General features: G+C 31.8%; 2 protein-coding genes across 2 annotated transcripts; both read right to left on the bottom strand.

Annotated features, from left to right (window-relative positions):
* Positions 1-4785: 4785 nt before the first annotated feature.
* On the bottom strand, positions 4786-5363 carry LOC107626799 (BON1-associated protein 2-like). Its single transcript, XM_016329698.3, has one exon. It carries the CDS (start codon positions 5260-5262, stop codon positions 4786-4788), a length of 477 nt encoding a protein of 158 aa, XP_016185184.3. The 5' UTR covers positions 5263-5363.
* An 11095-nt stretch (positions 5364-16458) lies between these two features.
* On the bottom strand, positions 16459-17151 carry LOC107624858 (BON1-associated protein 2). The gene has a single exon (XM_016327328.3). It carries the CDS (start codon positions 17038-17040, stop codon positions 16534-16536), a length of 507 nt encoding a protein of 168 aa, XP_016182814.1. The 5' UTR covers positions 17041-17151; the 3' UTR covers positions 16459-16533.
* Positions 17152-19653: the final 2502 nt, after the last annotated feature.

Raw genomic sequence — 19653 nt, 5'->3', positions numbered from 1 at the left:
AAAGTTATAACTGTTACATACAATTCCGTATCTCTAATTAAGCTTATGACATTCTCTTGGCTCAAATTCACTCTTGGGGCATATTTGGGCTATAATTAGGCTTATGACCCTCTATTTTGTGTATGCAGCAATTCATTGTTCAGCAGTAGACTTTTAAATGGAGCTTAGAACCGTAACGAATTAATCCTTAATCTGTCGGATTGGAAAATACGGTAAACAACTAAAAAAAATCGGCTAAAATCTAGTATAAATCACTTCCAAATTTATATATATGCACTATAAATATAAGATAGAATATCTGCTCTAATTTATGCTATTTTTCTATAATTCTTATACCTTCTAGACAATCATCGACGTAATCGTCGAAATCCCTTATAAATACCACTTCCTATATATTTAACTCATAAATTGTGACTGATTAAAAGTTTTCATTCCCTCAAAAATGAACAAAAATAATTACTGTTGAACAATAATGTCTATCGATAATCTGAATACATACAACTCCTTTGACAAAATTAATCTAGTCGGCATTATTATAAAAACATTATATAGTTTTCAATTGACTTCGACTCGAAGTACACTTTTAGAAATGCAAGATGTATGTTGGCCATTGCCAAAAGGAACCAATAATAATAATATATAGTCATCCTAAAGTGGTAACTAAAAACTACCTAAGAGTGCCTAATTAACATTACGTCCTCTGCATGGTAATTGCCAAGATATGATCTCAATAATGTGTTCTTATGTGACACAGTGCAAGATAAGTTCTACCTCAGACATGATAATAAAGAATGTATGTCTTAAAAATTATTTGATAACAAAATAAAATTAACAAAAAAATAGTCAAAATTTATCCATTTAAGATTCATTAATTGTTGTAACTTTATTAACTCTAACTTTATTATTATTATTATTATTATTATTATTATTATTATTATTATTATTATTATTTGTAAGTGCATGCCGTTTAACATTTTTTATGAATGAAACTTTTTTGTTATAAAGAAAAAAGTATGTAATGTGAATTACTCTGTAGTGATATATTTGAAAATTAAAGTGCTAATAAAATCATATATACAAAATGTTATTAATTTAAAAACCTTTTAAAGATGTTAATCATTCATATAATAAGAAATTATATGAGTGTGACTTGGTAGGTCATCACTCTCGATCTCTTAATTACGAGGTGGGAAATTTAAAATATATATTTTACAAAAATCATACCCACATCTCATATATAATATATATTTTACAAAAATTAGATATATAGTGAAAGAAGTGAGAATTGAACCCACAACTTCTTTTAGAAAAAGTCTAGGGGTCAGCAACTTTTATATTTTGTGGCCAGCATTTAACTATCAAAGGAAAAGTGAATGATCTCCCACCATTGGATGTAATTTCATACCATTGAATATACTATTGATAGCCAATTGATGGTTACAAAACACAAAAATTGTTGGCCCTCTAGCACTCCTCCTTCCCTTATGTAATGATTTACAATAAATAAACAACCACTAAAACTAGTTAATTAATTTTGTTAGAGCATTAGATTCTTATTTTTTATATTATTAATATGTATAAAATTCGAAATGATTAAATTCTATATTTACTTTAAAAAAAATTGATATTTTTGCGGGTAGGATAGGGTAGGGTAGGATAAGGTTTAGAATTTTTGGGTGCAAGTAAGATTAGAGTTAAGAGATTCTCAACCCGCAAATAAAGTAGGGTAGAGTTTTTAATAAAATTTTCAACCTTCAGGTAGGATTAGGGTAGGGTTCAAACCCTACCCTACTCTACTCGTTATCAGCCCAATTTTTAAGTGGATGACTTATGATAAAAAGAAAGAAAGTACTATCTTTTAAAAAAATCATATAATAACACTAAGGTAGCGTTTGTTTTGAGGTATTGGGACAGAGACTGAGAGACTGAGATTCAGTATTATATTTGTTGGTTCAGAGACTGGTACTAAAATTTCTGTCTCTGTCCCTAAAATTTCAGTATTTCAGTACCTCCAAAAAGTGAGGACACAAGGGACTGAAATTTTTAGAGACAAAGACTAAAATTTTAATAACATTTTATACCTAAAAAATACGCTCATTTCAATTAATTAATTCCAATTTTATCTTTTGTAAAAATTAAATTAGAGTTTCATTCTTGTTTTAGTTTCTGTCTCCCACTTTATACCAAACAAAATATTAAAATTTATTTCTATCTTTGTCTCTTAGTATCAGTCTCTCAGTCTCAATCTTTCAATCTCTGTCTCTCCAGCAAACGCTACCTAAAGATGCCCAGGGATTTAGCAACAGCTTTATTTAGGAATTTGCACTATTTTAAACCAACACAAAAGGAATATCAACGTTTAAGCGGCCTCCGTTCTTTAAGACGTGGAGATTGGAATTTGTGACAGTTTTCAGCGATCATTGACGTAATCCTCGCTATATCAAAATATTATATTATTTAAAAGTCATTATAATATATCAATTTTGAAATTCATGGTTATTTTACAACAATTTTAATTTAAACCGTTTCTATTTAAATCATAAAATTTTCAGTTTTTTTTTTTTTTTTTTTTTTTTTTTTTTTTTTTTTTTTATACCGTAGTTTATAAATTTGCTATCTGAAAACATAATTTTTTTTTAAATTTAAGATTTAGATTTAAAGTTTATAATTGTCATTAAATCTCATTTACAATTATTACAAAAATATTGTATTTTATAGCATAACTCTCTAATCGCCATTATTTTTTTTAAACATTCTAAGTATTTTTTCGTTACTTTTTAGTGGTATGTTATTTAATTTTAAAAACATTATTTTTTTCTCTAGTGTGGTGTATAAATTAACTATATGTTATATTAAAAGTATATACAGTATGTTATTATTAAAATTCATGATCAATTATTATTATATTACATTATTGTAGGGAGCAAACCCCTCCTTTGAAGTAAAATTATGTATATACAATTCATCATAGCTGGATGAAATAATAATTAGAATGGACTTTTATATTTATTAATTTGTGTACGTCTGCATCATGGTGAGAAGGAGAAAGAAGACAGTACACTACCTTCATCTAGCTAGATATGTAACTATACATTGTCTTTATCATTATGGCGTGTTAAGCACTGCTTGAAATTTATTTGGATACCATTAAATTATTAAAAAATTAATAATTTTTTTATTTTTAAGTATATTTAACAAAATTTTAGTAATATAAATAAAAATATTAAAAAAATAAAAAATTATTTTTTAAAATTATAATTTATATATTTTTTTAAAAATTTTATTAAAATTTTTTTAACATAATAAATAAATAAATAATATTTTTAAGTTATTATATCCAAATATATTGTTATATAAAAAATATTTTTACATAAAATACATATTCAAACATAAATTATTTTAATTTTTATAAAAAAAATTAAATAAAGATAACTTGATTTTTTTTTCATAAAAACTCATCCCAACACAAACTCTTAATTATATAAGATAAATTAATACAAAAGAGACATATTAATAAAAATAGAAGAGCATACAGTATTAACGCTATGTATATATTTTTAGTTAATAATATTTTTTATATTATTTTTTATTAAAAAGATTATTACCATACAATATACGAAACTAATAACAAAAGAGAAAATGGATTATATGAACTCTCTAATTAATAGTGTTGATACAATGTCCTTATTCAATTTTAAATTATAATTTTTGGTATATCATTTTATATTCTTGTTGTTTATTATATATCTTTTTCTCAACGAAACTCAGAAGGAGAATGCGCACCAAACGCTAGTGTCTTTTTTATATGGAGGAATGCAAAAGAAAGTGTTAACTAAAAATTATTTTACTTATTTTAAAATTTAAACTCTTAATTTTATATCCTACATTATGAATTTTAAAGTTTTTTTTTTTTTTTTTTTACCAAAGATACCCGCAATCTCTTAATTGAGTATGGGGAGACTATGCCATTTGAGCTATTACTCATTGGCTTATAAATTTTAAAGTTGATTAATATTATTTAACTAAATTTTTTTTTTTAATTTTTTTTTAAACGATCCCTATAATATTTTCTAATCAATAATTAGGCATTAAAGTAATCAATCTTGTCACGCATAGTAATTTATTTTTTATGAAAAAGTTTCAGGCGCGCTTTTATTAAAATCTAGTCAATATTTATTAATCATAAAAAATATGTAATTTCATATCATTAGATATAATCTTATACTATTAAAAATATTAATAATAGTTAATTGATACCTACAAATCACAAAATGTGCTAATCACAAAATATACTGATTCCTACTCCCTAACATTACTAATTTTTTATACTATACATTATTTTGATATCAAAACTTTTTAACAATTACTACGTGTATTTTTTATTTTATTAATAAAAAATAATTTAAATACATAATTTTTTATTTTATGTCACATTTTATATAAAGGTACATATTATGGTGAAGAGAAAAACTGATAAAAGAGAACGGAAATTACATTCTCTTTTATCAAGTGGAATGCATCATTTTGTTTTTGTTAATTTTTTATGAAATGGAGTTAAATGCTTTTCTTGTTTTTGCACCCAAGACCTCTTCCGATCATATTAGATTGGTCTTATAATTAAGAAACCATATATATTTCATTTGATGAACAAATAAAAGTGAAGACGTAAATGTAGTTGAAAATCGTTAAATAACAATTTAATCAAACTTATCAAATTATTTAACAATTTTTAAATATCAACTTTACATAAAGTAAGTTTTTACTTCAAATAAATTGTTTTATAATTTAAACCCAATTAACCGGAATTCCAGTTACAACTGCATTAGAGCTATTTCCGGCCGACGGCGGCAACCCATTCGCCAATGAAACCACCGGCATTTTGACCCTAACCGAAAAATTGATAACCCCATTTCTCTTAATTTTTCTATCCCATAACCTATAGCTCAAAAATTGCACTTGATTTTGAGGGACATAGCCTCCTACTATATCCGAAATTGGTATCCTTGAAATTCCAACACTATTGATTCCCATCATTGCTTTGTAATTCACCTCCAAAGTTATGAAACTTGCATGCAATGGCACGTCCATTATAACCTTCTCATTCCATGTCGGATAGCTTCCGCCGTTGACGTCCATTCTAGTTGTCCTCACGGCACTGCTTGCGTCGGTTTTAAGCGTCACAAATGCATTCTTCTTTATAGATTTTTTGTTCACTCTAAGATCCTCTGCTGATAAAATAGTAATCTCTAAACTCCTTGACATATTTCTTATATAAATGTTACACAATGTATTATGTGGGGGCAAGTAATATAACTAAAAGCTTAGGGACTTAATTGGATATATATAGAAGAATATTAATTTGGCTAAAGAATAATAAAAATAATGAAAAATATGAGAGAAAGAAGAAGGGGAAGAGAATGTTTTATATGCAATTTTAAGTTGTAGTTTTGTGAGGAAATATGAGAGAAAGAAAAGAGAAAGAAAGAGGTTGTTTCTGAGGAAGGAAACAAACGAGGAACGTCTCTTTGTTGTGCCGTTAGAAATAGAATACGCCGCGCGTGTGGTTTTCTCAAATGTTGTGGACTAAGGAACTTGTTTGACATTTTCAAGTGCCATAGTCAACAACGCCGCTAAAAAAAATTTTAAAAATATAAAATGAAAATGTGCAACATGTATGGCCAAATTAATGGCGCAATATACGAAAAAATATTTAGTAACTAAATTAATTTTTATGTATATGTATATAAATATATATTTATTTAATATATATATATATATATATATATATAACTGATTTAGTGATTTTTTTATAGAATAAATGTCATTTTCGATCTCTAACTATTTATTAGATAGACTTTGCGCTTCCTAATAAATATAAAAATCTAAATTGATCTCTATCTATTTTAATTAATTAATATATATACGTTTTAGTCTCTGTAATTGATTTAGAATAAATCACTTGTTGATGTGTCAATAATTTGTCTCTACAACAATGAAAAAAATGGCCAAACAAATAACTGACAAGTAAATAAGGACCGAAAAAATGGTTAAACACGGAAGAAAATATTTACTCTTTTTTATATATATGTAATAAGGCTGGAGTGAATTAGCCAACAATACAAACTATAATAATTTGATGACCTTCCCGATAACTCTCCACACACAAAAAGTTAAAATAAAAATTAGTATATAAATACAATTGTGTTATGAGTATAGAAAAAACTGTTATAAATTTGATTATTTATTTAAAATAAATTTAATTATATTGATGATAGAATGATAGATTATTTAACTGAAATAATATGTATAAATATATAATTGTTTATTCGGTGATTGATTTTTAGTGTTTACGAAAAATTTTTATATAAATAATATTAATTAGTGAACTGATGTTAGAACTCTTTTTTGAGCTAGGGAGAAAAATTTTAAATTGAAGTAAGTTTAATATTAATTCATTAATTCCTTCGTATTTTATATAATAATGATTCAATACTCTTATTTATATTTTTAACAATTTTTAATAGATTAACCAACTCATTAAGTGATCTAATATTAGTTGAGTCGTAACAATATTTCTCATTAAAATAACTCTGTTCTCAAGATTGGTAAAAAAAAGAAAAAAAATTCTTTAAATCCTAAGTACAATTACTCCTAATTACAATTATCAACCCCATCTCCATTTATTAACTTAATAGTCTCTTCACTCATCTCCATCCAATACTCAAACATGACTAGACCAAACATGAGTACAGAATCTATAGAAGGAACCACCATCACCCTCAATTTCCATCTAAGCCTAGGCTTCAAAGCAGGCAGTTTCAACTTAATTGAAAAAATCATCACAGACAGAGAGCTAAAGTATAAGGCCATCAAGAACTCAATCCTAGGAATGTGGGGCAACCCAAAGAATGTTACCATCTCAGAAGTTGGAAGGAACAAGGTCCTTATAAGCTTCAAAGACAGTCGCACAGGAAATAGATTCCTGAGGAATGGTCCGTGGAATGTTAAGGGACACCTGATGAACCTACAAAGGTGCCTGTAGAAAAACTAAATGCTGAAACTGCCAGAACCATTGGAGAAATGATTGGAATAGTGGGAGAAGTGGAAGACCCCATAAAAGAAGGAACCCTACAAAGGAACTTTCTAAGACTCAGAGCAGCCATCAACATTACACAACCTCTTCAGACAGGTTTCTGGTTGAATAGAGGAAACAAGCCCAAATCTTGTATAAGCTTCCACTACGAAAGACTACAGGACAACTACTGCTTCAAGTGTGGAATCATTGGCCACGAGAAGAGAAACTGTGACAAGTCTCAAGCCATGGAATGTTGGACTCTACTAAACCAAAGTATGTTGTAGGGATGGGAACAGAAAGGGCAAGGCCGCTGCACTCGCCAAGGGAGGAAGAAGCATGGGAGCAACAAATCAGGGAGAACGAAGTAGCGCGTGGAGATCAAACGCTGGAGGATGAAGGTGTCAATAGCAAAAGCACTGAAAACGACCCTACGAACCAACGGGTAAAAGGAGTAGAAGAAATAGGGGTCACTTCTGGAGAGATTAAAACAAAAGAGACAGATGGAAGAGGCGGCGAAAAGATGGAGGAGCAGAGATGAGCTATCCCATTATCACAAGAAAATTGGCCAGAAGATAGAGACATACGCCTCCTGAATCTCCTCGGAACAGCAGTTCACAACTTATGAGGAATAAAAGGTAAAAGTTTGATGGGAGGAGAGGAAGCTTCAAGAAAGGAGAAGTGGACAGGTCTGGAAGGTATCTCTCAAGAGGAAATTAGGATCCAGTCTGGGCCATCAAACTGGATGAGGCCCAACTCACCACAAAACCAAGATAAGAGAAGCAAAGAAATGATGGAAGGAAAATCAAACAATAATGGCCAAAGCAAATCTCAATACTCAATAAATTTACTTCAACCGGGGCAGGATCCCATATGGGCCCAACGAGGAGGAGTTTGCCAATATGATCATCCATCCAACCCTCACTCGGGCCCGTGAAAACAGGAAAGGGAGAAAGAAGGTAGGCAAAACAAAGAGGCCAAGGAAGGGGATAAGAACAACGTCAACCTTAGATGGGCTGCAAGAGAAGAAGTTGAAAAGTGGAAAAAAGAAATGAACCAGGAGAAAAAGCAAGCATACAAAAATCAGGATAGAGTTACCTACTATGTTGAACTTGCATCGGATGATGAGATGGCTGAATCTAAAGCAAGCAACCAAGTTAACAAAGACATGAAGATATGGGAAGAAATATTGTGCATAGGAACAACAACTAACCAACTCCAACCGGGAAGATGACCAAGAGTCAAGGAACAGCAAACGGAACAAAGGAGTGGTACAGCAAGAAAACAACATGGATTTGGACGAACAAGAACCAACTTACAAGGCTGAGGAGGCGGGCCCACACATGCCCCCACCCCAACCATGATTATCCTAAGTTGGAACTGTCGCGGTACCATGATTATAACTCAACATAGAACCAAATCAGAAGGTACCAAGGCAGTTCAGATACGAGGCCTACTCGGACGATAAGGAGGAGTGCAAGAAAGTCATAAGAAAGGGGTGGACATCTAAGGCACAAGGTGGAGACTGGAACAAATTTATGGAAAGAACTAGCAACTGCATCAAAAATCTCCAAGAGTGGCACATGAGGAGCTTCAAAAGAGCCGACAAGGATATTACTAGATGGCAACGTAAAATTCAAAATCTCTAAAACTCCCATCACAACCCAAGGCAGCAGCAGCAAATTGAGAATGCTAAACAAAGAATTAGAGAACTATGGAGATAAGAGGAAAAATATTAGGCTCAAAGGGCTAGAGTGAAATGGCTCAAATAGAGAGACCGAAATACGGCCTTCTTCCATGCTTCAACCATTCAAAGGAGAGATAGGAACCGCATTGACAGGCTAAGGGATGCAAAAGGGAGATGGGTACAAGATCAGGAGGAAATGTTGCGGCTCAGAGACTACTACTCTAAGCTTTTCACTTCTAGCGGTGTATAAAAGAGGTCCCCAAAAGAGTCACTGAAGAAATGAATGCAGATCTCCTGAAAGAAGTCACAGAGGACGAGATCAAACAAGCAGTGTTCAGTATGGATAGTACCAGAGCTCCAGGGCCAGATGGGTTAAACGGTCTTTTTTTATCAGAACCACTGGAGCACCATAAACAAAGATGTATGTGCTGTGGTTAAAAATTTCTTTAAAGGAGGCTCTATACCAAGACAAATCAATGAAACACAGGTGGTGCTCATCCCAAAGATTAAGCAAGCAGAAACCTTGAACCAGTTGAGGCCCATAAGCTGCTGCAACTACATCTACAAAATAATATCTAAGGTGATAGTGGCTAGATTGCGAGGAATCATCGATAAGATCGTTTCACTAACCCAAAGCGCATTCGTCAGTGGAAGGCTCACTCAAGACAACATAGTCATAGTCCAAGAAACAATTCACAGAATAACAAGTAAAGGGAAAGAAGCCACAAAGGACTTAGCCATTAAGCTCGATATGAATAAAGCTTATGATAGGATGGAGTGGAAGTTCATAGAAGAAGCACTAAAGGCTTTCGGGTTCCATCAATAATAGGTGAAGCTCATAATGGAGTGCATCGGAAGCGTGACATATAAGTTTAAGATCAATGGAGCTCTAACCAAGGAAATCATCCCACAAAGAGGATTAAGACAGGGAGACCCCCTTTCCCCTTATCTTTTTATTATAGCTTCGGAGGTTTTTACCATTTTAATGGACAATACCTTAAACAGAAAGATTATTACAAGAGTTAAGCTAGCATCTAAAGCACCAATTATCACTCACTTATTGTTCGCTGATGATTCATCATATTTTCAGGGGCAGTAGAAGAGGAAATCTATCAACTAGTATAGATTCTGAACCAATATACCTCGGCCTCTGGACAAGTGATTAATTTAGAAAAATCAGGAATAATCTTTGGTAACCAGATTCCGATCCAAACCAGAGTCAACATAGAAGACATTCTCAACATCTCAACTTGGGACAACCCAGGGAGATACTTGGGACTCCCGGCTCATTGGGAAAGGGCGAAAGGCAAGGCTCTATAGTAGATCACGGAAAAAGTGGAAGGAAAAATAGAAGGATGGAAAGAAAGCCTGTTAAATCAAGTTGGGAAGGAGGTTTTCATAAAAGCAGTCATACAAGCAATTCCAACATACGCCATGTGTATTCTAAGGTTTCCCAAATCTTTTTGAAATAAATTAAATGCCAAAATCGCAAAGTTTTGGTGGAGGAGTCAAGGAAAAGAAAGAGGGATCCATTGGAAGGCTTGCCGAAGATATGCAAGAGTAAGAAAGAAGGAGGACTCGGTTTTAAAGAGTTTCACTACCAGAATACGGCGCAATTAGCCAAACAAGCTTAGAGAGTGATCAGGAACCCGGAAGCTAAATGGGTACAAGTGCTCAAGGCCCTATATTTTTCAAATTGTGATTTTTGGGAAGCGTCAAAGCATCAAAATGGCACATGGATATGGAACAGCTTACTGCAAGAGATGGAGCTTATAAAATGTAAAGGAAAATGGAGCATAGGCAAAGGAAGTGGAGTGAAGGTATGGGGAAATAACTGGATTCATGGATTCAACGAGCCACTCAATAGAGGAAGTATTGACAATCAAAGAGTAGAAGAATTACTAACATCCTCTAGAGATTGGGATAGAGCGAAAATCCAAAGGAGTTTTCCCCTAGATGTAGCAGAAAAAATAGTCCAGACTCCAGTAAGCAGGATCTCCAAGGAGGACAGGTTATTGTGGCCCTTTCAGGAAGGATGGAGAATTCACAACCAAAACAGGGTACTGTGTGGCAAAAAAAGAAGAAGACGAAAGAAATCGCAACAACAGCCCCTCATCAAGCGCAGCGTTCGAGGAACTATGGGAAGATATTTGGAACATAAAGGCACCCCAAAAAATCAAAATGTTCCTGTGGAAGGCCACACACAACATCATTCCGGTAAGAGCTAATTTTTTTAAAAAAAGAGATTATTGATTAAAAGTGTTTGTCCGATCTGTTTGCAAGAGGAAGAGACCGGTGAGCATACTCTCTTGCTCTACAAATGGACTAGAGCAGTGTGGTTCGGCTCACAGTCGCAATGTATGCCAACAAACCAAAATGTCAGATCAGTGGGTGAATGGCTGCAACAAATGTACATGAAGTGTAAAGAAGCCAGCAGAGCGGAAGCGAACCAGAATTGGAGTAGAATAGGCATCACTATGTGGACAATATGAAAGGCAAGGAACAACCACGTATACAATAACATAGAGCCTAACCCAGAGTCTACCATCAATCATGCAAGAATAATAGAGAAAGGGTACAATAGCCTAATAAAAGAAAACATCTCCAAAGTCAGAGAGGACAACAAAGGGAGGCCAATACTCCTCCTCATAGCTGGCTCAAGATAAACTCTGATGCTTCGTTTTCCATTGGAACCAAGTCAGGGGCAACAGCTTTTGTGATCAAAGACCATGGAGAAAAAATCATGGGGGGATTAGCAACAGTGATTCAAGCAAACTCAAGCCTATCAGCAGAAGCACAAGCAGTAAGGGAAGCTGTAATTCTAGTGGAAAATTTAAATATTCAAAAAGCCATCATTGAAACAGGTAGTCTGCACCTTGTTCAGACTCTCAAATCCGGGATTACAATTTGGGAAATAGACCCAATCATTCAAGACATAATTTCTATTCAAAAAAGACTTTCAAATTGTGGTTTCACCTGGACCCCTCGGAAAAAAAAAAACAGACTGGCCCATTCATTAGCAGCTCTGAAACTCAAAAATCAACTTCCTACTATTTGGCCAACAACTCCCCCGCCTCAAATTGTAGATATCATCAGAAGGGAAAGAATTAGACTGCCTCTCCGAAATTCTCATCAGCAAAGCTGAAGGCAGAGTTAGAGTAGTCAATAGAGCTCACCTCGCAAGCATGGCTTGATCTATATTATATATTAATAAATAATTATATACTTTCATATATATATATATATATATATTTTCGAAGTATAAAAAAAATTTGTAGTTAATAACTTTCTTTTGAGAATTGGGTATTAATTAACCAAAATATATATATAATATGATAAAAATTTATTAATTGGCAGGTTTCAGGGGATTGATGATTGGAGCAGTTGAGAAGGAGAAGTCACCAATGCCGCAGAGAGGTTCCGGCCTTGTAAGCTTGCAGTGATCCCCTCAGAAACCTCCTCCGCCAGAGCAGTGCCGCTTGTCTAGGCACCATTACGATCAGAGCTGTTGCATCGCAAGCAGCTTCCAGCAGCCTTGCATCAGTGAATCGGAGTAGCGCTCCTCAGAGACTTTCCGTCCAGAAGAGCTGGAGTAGGGGAGCCATCTCCGTCTTCCTTCTTCACCGGAGTGCTGGAGCGAACTGGGTCACTGCCAAGAGCCAACCTGATTTAGAGAATCCTCTTCTATTTCTCAAGACGTTAGCCCTGGAATTTAGCTTCTTCTAGTTTAGCGCGTTAAGTGAGAGTGGTTGGTTGAGAGAGAGAGGTAATCCGTAGTTTGAATTAGGATAGTTAGGCGGGCGGGTCTGGGTCTCGGTTCCTTTTCAGTGTGTGGGCTGGGTGTGCGGCCTTCACCAGGTCCAAAAAAAAAAAATGAACCCATCAAACTATGGCTTCCTCTTTTAGTATTGTAACCCATCCGCCCAAATAAAAAGCTACCTCCTGCAATAACTTGACACTAGCGCTGTATCCGTAGTCGTTGCCACTCCTTTCTTGGTCGCGCAACCTTAACCACTAGTACCGACATGCACAGTTTGTCACTGTCCTGTTGTTGGTGTCTTGATTGCGCGGTGGTACCATGGTGGTTGTGATCGCACTATCGCGGTTCCAGGAAAACGCCATTGCCATGGGCGCCTGTGGTTGGAACTCTCTGTAAAAATCTCTGTTGGAACTCAATGCTGCCACCATGTGGTTGTTCGTTGCTCATGGTGACGAAGACAAGGTTGTTTTGATGGGGGAGTCTTATTACAACTCAACTAATGTTGGACCTCTTAATTAGCTGGTTAGTCCATTAGAGGTTGTTAGGAATATAAATAAGAGTATTGAGTTATTATATGGAGTAAGGTTCTGAAAATTGAATCGATTATTGAACCACTCTAACTACTGACTTGGTATACTTACTCACCTCCTTTAATACAGTAGTTTACGCGAGAAGGGACGAGGCAGGATGGATGGCCTAGTTTGAAAAAAGATTTTAGAGTGTCTACGGTGAAACCAGGAGGGTTTCTTAATGCCTTCTTTTTTGTTCTCATTGGAATTATTTTACCAAAGAGAAAAATCGTTATCTTCTATTAGCAGAAATCTAATTATTGGACTGCACGAAATGTGTACGAGATACCATAAGGGCCCAATATCTCAATAGCATCTTTGTCTAAAGTTTCGAATGAGACTTTGATCCGAAAGGCAAAAGCAATCTTATTAAAAAGTCATTTACTGATTTATTGGTTCAACCGGAAGAACCGTTTTATAATAAAATAATAAATAAAATATAAATAAATACACCAAAATATAATTAATAGTTTAATATAAAATTTAAAATATAATCCAAATTAATACTACTACCGCGAGTGACAAAAAGCCACGTGGTGGCAGCATTGAATTTCGACAGAGATTTGTGATGGAATTGAGTTACTTCTATGATGAAAGATTCTCAACAAAAACACCAATGTTAAAACTTTCACTTCGAGTTAGGAAAATTTTTTAAATTAAACTAAGTTTAATATTAATTCATTAATTTTTTTATCATCTATATTATAATTTAAATACTCTTTTTTTTTATCGTATTTTCTAATTTGATAGATCAATGTATTTTTTTTATTACAGATCAAAATTTTATTTAAGGGTTTATCATTAACTTTAAATACTCTTATTTATATTTCTAATAATCTCTAATGGGCTAACTAACTAATTAAGCGGTCCAACATTAAGGAGGTCGTAACAAATGATGTATAAAATATGATATTGGTGACAAAATAATTGATATAGTTACTAAAGTAACGTATTTGAATTTTATAGGAACTTGGGTTCAAAATTTGCTTTTAGAGCAATTTTGGTACGTAACATTAATAGTCGCCAATCGGACCATGTTTATGAGTTGTGGAAGTAGATATATAACAAAGTATACGCACATGTAGCAGCCGGATGAATAATAACGGAGTATATAAAGTGGACTAATTATATTATTTATGTCTGCATTGTGCTGATGAATGAAGATACATTCATCTCTCTTCTTAGACTTGTATTATGAATGGCAGCTAATTAATGCTTGCTGATCAGTGATGACACACATATATTATAGCCGCCATTAATATTTCACTTGTTAAGCACTTCCAATATCGTCGTACGGTGGTAGCTATACATATATATGCAGCTGAAAGGCACCTAACCCCTGTATTTATACCCCTTTTTTTTAGAAATATTATTTTTTAAATAATCTTTAAATTTTTTCATTTAATTATAATAATTTTTTAATTTTTTAAAAAATCGTATCGATTGAAATTTAGTTTAATTTTTATATTTTTTAATTTTCTCTTATTTTTAAATTTTGTACACTATTAAGTTCTTTTTTTTAAATGAAAAACTCAACACAATAAGATATAGAGTATCAATAGAAAAATATTAGACAGATAAATAAACTAATTCCTAATCATCTTCGATAATACTATTAACAACCAAAAGATCAAATATCACTCCATTTTCTGTAACTTTTAATCAATTTGTTGACTACTTCTACAATACGTGTTTCTTGATTCATGAAGATTATGTCTTTCTTTTCTAACCAAGTGCTCTAAATGATTAGTTATTTTATCTTGGAACATTAAAAATACATTTATTTTTGAAAAATATATCCCAAACTAATTAAATACAGACCACTATCTTCTTATAGAATTCTCTTTTTATTTATTTATTTTTTTTATTAAATATTGTTAGGTACACATCTAAAATAATAAATAATAAATAAAATATTTTTAAAATACATTCAAAAATATATATAATATAATTTTTTTGGTAAAATTAAATAAACACATCACATCTAGAATAACAAATAACAAACCAAATATTTTGTAAACACATCTAAAATTATCAAAAATCATAAAAAGATAGATACTATCAGCAGCAAAGATAATAGTTACTATGTTTATTTAGGTATGATAACTTCAAAATCATTATTACAAAAATAAAACTTTCTCCCTCAAATATGATCAAAAACATAGATTTAAAAAGACAAAATTTTTTATCACAAGAGGCCAGAAAGCATTATTTATAATTTTTTAGTGGTGTCTTTTGAAAAAAATGATTTAATTTATGGTATAATTTTTAATTATATTCGAGACAACATCTAAAATAATAAATAATAAATAAAATATTTTTAAAACACATGCAAAAATACATATAATATAAATTTTTTTGCTAAAATTAAGTAAACACATCTAAAATAACAAATAATAAACAAAATATTTTGTAAACATATAAAATTATCAAAAATTATTAAAAAAATGTGAAGATAGTAGTTATTATGTTTATTTGGCTATAATAGCTTTAAAATTATTCTTACAATAATGAAGCTTCCTCCCTCAAATATAAACAAAAATATATATTAGAAAGATAGAATCTTTTACTAGAGGAGGCGGAGAAGATGAAGAGCAAAGAGCACGTTATACATCTAAATTCCGGTAGAGGATCGGAACGCAACAAAGATGAGAGGAGCATAGGACGGAGAAAGAGTGCAGCGCGATGGAAGAGGACGGCTCGAGGGAGGAGCGCGGCAAAGAAAGAGCACAGGACGGGAAAAGAGCGCGAAAACGAAAGAGGAGTGTAAGGCGCTACAAATCTAAAAGATTTAAAATTTAGATTTAAAATTAAATTGTTGAATTTTAGTTTTACTCACACTGTTTTTAAATTTATATTTTAAATTTAAAAATATTAAATCTATTTAAATATGTTTGTTTTAATTTTTTAAATTAGTGCAATAAAATCTGTTTAAAGAATAAATAGTCGTACTATTTCTTTTTTCTCTGAGTAAATTATTAAAAAGTATCGAAAGTTTAGATTACTAATAAAAAAGTTTTTAAAAATACTAACAATAAATAAGTTCTTAAAAAAATTAAAAATATAAAAAATTAATATTATATATATTTTAATATATATTCTATATAAATAATTAATTCGTAAATAAATTTATATATATATATAGAATAATTAATTATTTAATTGTGTTTTATTATGTCAAAAAAATAATTAATTTTTAAATTTATTATTTAAAAATTGATTAAAACACGTAGTTTTGATTAAATAATCGTATAATATTTTTTTAAATATATAAAAATTAAAATCTTATATATATCATTCCCTTTTTATTATTGTTATTGTATATTTCTTTTTTCCCAACATATTAAAAAGTAAAATGGACACTCAAGTCTAGCGTTTTCACGTCCAATAATATTTAAGCAACTAAAAATAACTATTAACAATATTTTCCATCACTCTTTATAATCTAAAACCAATTAATTGGAATTCCAGTTACAACCGCATTAGAGCTCTTTCCGGTCACCGGAACTCCTTGCGCCGGCAATCCATTTATCGCCGGCGGCAACAACGACGAAATCTCAGGCATTTTGACCCTAACAGAAATATTTATAACCCCATTTCTGTTAACCTTACTATCCCATAACCTATAACTCAAAAATTGAACTTGATTTTGAGGGACAAACCCTCCTACTATATCCGAAACCGGTATCATTGCAATTCCAACACTCTTAATCCCCATTGTTGCTTTGCAATTCACCTCCAAAGTTATAAACCTTGCATGCAATGGAACTTCCATGACAACCTTCTCGTTCCATGAAGGGTAGCTTCCGCCTTCGCCGTTCACCTTCGTCGTCCTCACTTCGCCGTTTCCATCGGTTTGAATCTTCACAAAAACGTTTTTCTTTATTGATGTTTTGTTCGTTCTAAGATTCTCTGCTGATAAGATAGTAATCTCAAAACTCCGTGACGACATATTAGATTGAAAAATATGTTCCAAAGTTTTTGGAGCTTATTGATGAGAGAAGAATATGAATATAGAATGTGTAGAGAGAAGTGAAGGAAATTTTGGAATGAAAGGTTGGAAGGTGAAGAAGATTTCTTATATAGCGTTTGGTTTGGAAGCTTGAAAGAAAGGAGGAAGAAACAAATAGGTTGTTTCATTAACTTTGGCCGTTAAAAGTTAAACGATGACGGAGCGTGGTTTTGGAAAAGTCAACTATGGAAACAAAGAATATACGTTTTCAGGGTTTTTTTTTTTGTTTGACGCTCTTTGGGAGGCGAAAGGTCACAATGAAAATAATAATGATTTTAAATGGAAACGGCAGCGTTTGACTTGACGGCTGATTCTAAGACGAAATTTCGATCCTCTTAGGTGGAATGCTCAATCTTTGCGTGGAATGAAGGGTAAAAATTTAAGTATAGTCATTTTCATATGAAATTATCAATTAAAAAATATTATATAATAATTTAATTAAATATATTAAATTATTTGAGGTTTTTTAATTAATAATTTTACGTAAATCTGTACGTAAGTCTTCACTAAAATGAAATACTCATTTACTTGTTCTTAAATTACACTAAAAATTATTCTTATCCATAACATGTTGGAAATTTTTTTTCTTTTTTATTTTTTTATCAGACAGTTGTTTTATTAGTTTTGATAGTTGCTTGTTATTATGTAATATTAGCGTAAAACAATTTTATGAGTAATTTGGTTTAATTTTATTTTTTATATATAATTAAAAAATACTACTTAAGATTAAATTAGTCAATTTTTTAAAAATTTATTATTATTTACTTAATTTAAATACCTATTTTTACAATATTAGTAGTTCAAAAAATCAAGAAAAATATTTAAAGGATGTCTAGCTACTCTGATATAATTAATAAAAAAATAACTATATAGATATTTGCCAAATATATTTGGCTTATATAAATATTAAAGCACAACCTTTGTGAAAATTAAATTTGTAATATATGCCGGTGAGGGATACTTTAAGAATACACTTAATTTTTGACAAGTGTAAATATGGAGATTATGTACTAACCTTTTTTTTTTAAATATTTTAATTTGTCGGTAACATAAAAAAATTTCACAATAAAGTTTTTTCCGCTTGCACGTAGAGCACGCAGGTCAATTATTTTTGGCGCTATTATGCTACTCTTAGAGTAATAGTAAGCCCTCTTGCAAAGTAGATTTCCAATCCAACGGTAGAAAAAAGTGTTTTTTGTTGTGTTTTGAAATGAGAATTGTAGGTATTTTCTGCAAGCCGAGTCAACTACCGTTGTTGTTGGGGGAACATAGCATGACTTGTTCCTTGTACACACACTACCTCGAAGCTTACTAGCTTTGAGACAAATACTAGATTGCAAGTTTGAGAATGTTTGTTGAGACAAATTTTGGAATTTTATATGGAGAATGGTTATTTGGAAAATGTGAATGGTGTTTCAAGGATGGTTCCTTGCCTTGGATATGGATTTTGACATAATTGGGTTTATTAGTATTAGACTTAATAATTTGACAAGTGGTTGTTAAGGAGAAAGTACCAACCATTAGATGAATGCACAAGCATTATGATAGCAATTTACACAAAAAAAAAAAATAAAAAAAAAAATAATTGATAAGAAATTTCAAGGGAGACTTGGCGAGCATGTTTTGTTCGTTTCAAAGTAAGTTACATTGAACTCTCATATGGTTAGAGTATCATACACACTTCTATTAGGTAAACACATATGGTAAAATGTGACATTGACATCTCTTATAAACGTAACATTCACTTCCCCTCTTAAGTCTTAAACATATATGGTTAATTTGCATGCTAGTTAGATCTTAGATGCCTGGAAGTGGTTCCCTTAGTAATGCTTGATTGGTTCAGTTTAATAAGTTCGATGCAGCCTCTCCAAGGAAAACAAAAATGCTAGAACAATTTATCAAAGGAAAGAAATATAAGTATATAACTAATTACCTACATCATCTTCTTATTAGATAATCTCCATCAAGATACATAAGTTAACTCATTGTTGACAGTACTCGATCCTCCCCATGTAGGCTCAATTTGGTTAGAAAATTCGTATGTATACATACGAGGGAAATGATACTATCACTCATATTTTTTATAAAGACTATGTTACGGGTACACCAAAATCAGCCACCAAGATAAAATACATATTTTTTTTTTTTTTACCGAAGATATGGAGACTCGAACCCGCAACTTCTTAATTGAGTATGTGGAGACTATGCCATTTGAGCTATTGCTTCTTGGCAAAAAAATACATATTGAAAATAAATTAAACTACACATGTATTTATACATAAATATATTGGTGGCTGATTTTAGTGGCTGATTTTGGTGTACAAATAGCATTTTTATTTTGATAATGTCACTCCATACATGATCATACGTGTGTAAGATAGGGTGTTGAATAGTCTCTTGATTTCGACACCATATCCACCATTGGATGAGATGTTGACCCCGCTTGAATTAGATCCACACTCTATTCAATAGTAGATAACATACGAGTAACCAAAGTGTCTACGCTTAGCATTCTTTGAGATTCACCATACATTACTTTCATTAGTCCCTCAA

Source organism: Arachis ipaensis, chromosome B2 (genome assembly GCF_059453495.1).
Source record: "Arachis ipaensis isolate K30076 ecotype BB chromosome B2, ASM5945349v1, whole genome shotgun sequence".
Classification (NCBI taxonomy): domain Eukaryota; kingdom Viridiplantae; phylum Streptophyta; class Magnoliopsida; order Fabales; family Fabaceae; genus Arachis; species Arachis ipaensis.
The sequence above is the reverse complement of the archived record's forward strand: the minus strand, read 5'-3'. Positions and strand labels throughout refer to the sequence as shown.

What these genes read in the sequence shown, in the direction of transcription:
- LOC107624858 (XM_016327328.3), bottom strand. Translation starts at nt 17,040, where the DNA reads ATGTCGTCACGGAGTTTTGAGATTACTATCTTATCAGCAGAGAATCTT.
- LOC107626799 (XM_016329698.3), bottom strand. Translation starts at nt 5,262, where the DNA reads ATGTCAAGGAGTTTAGAGATTACTATTTTATCAGCAGAGGATCTTAGA.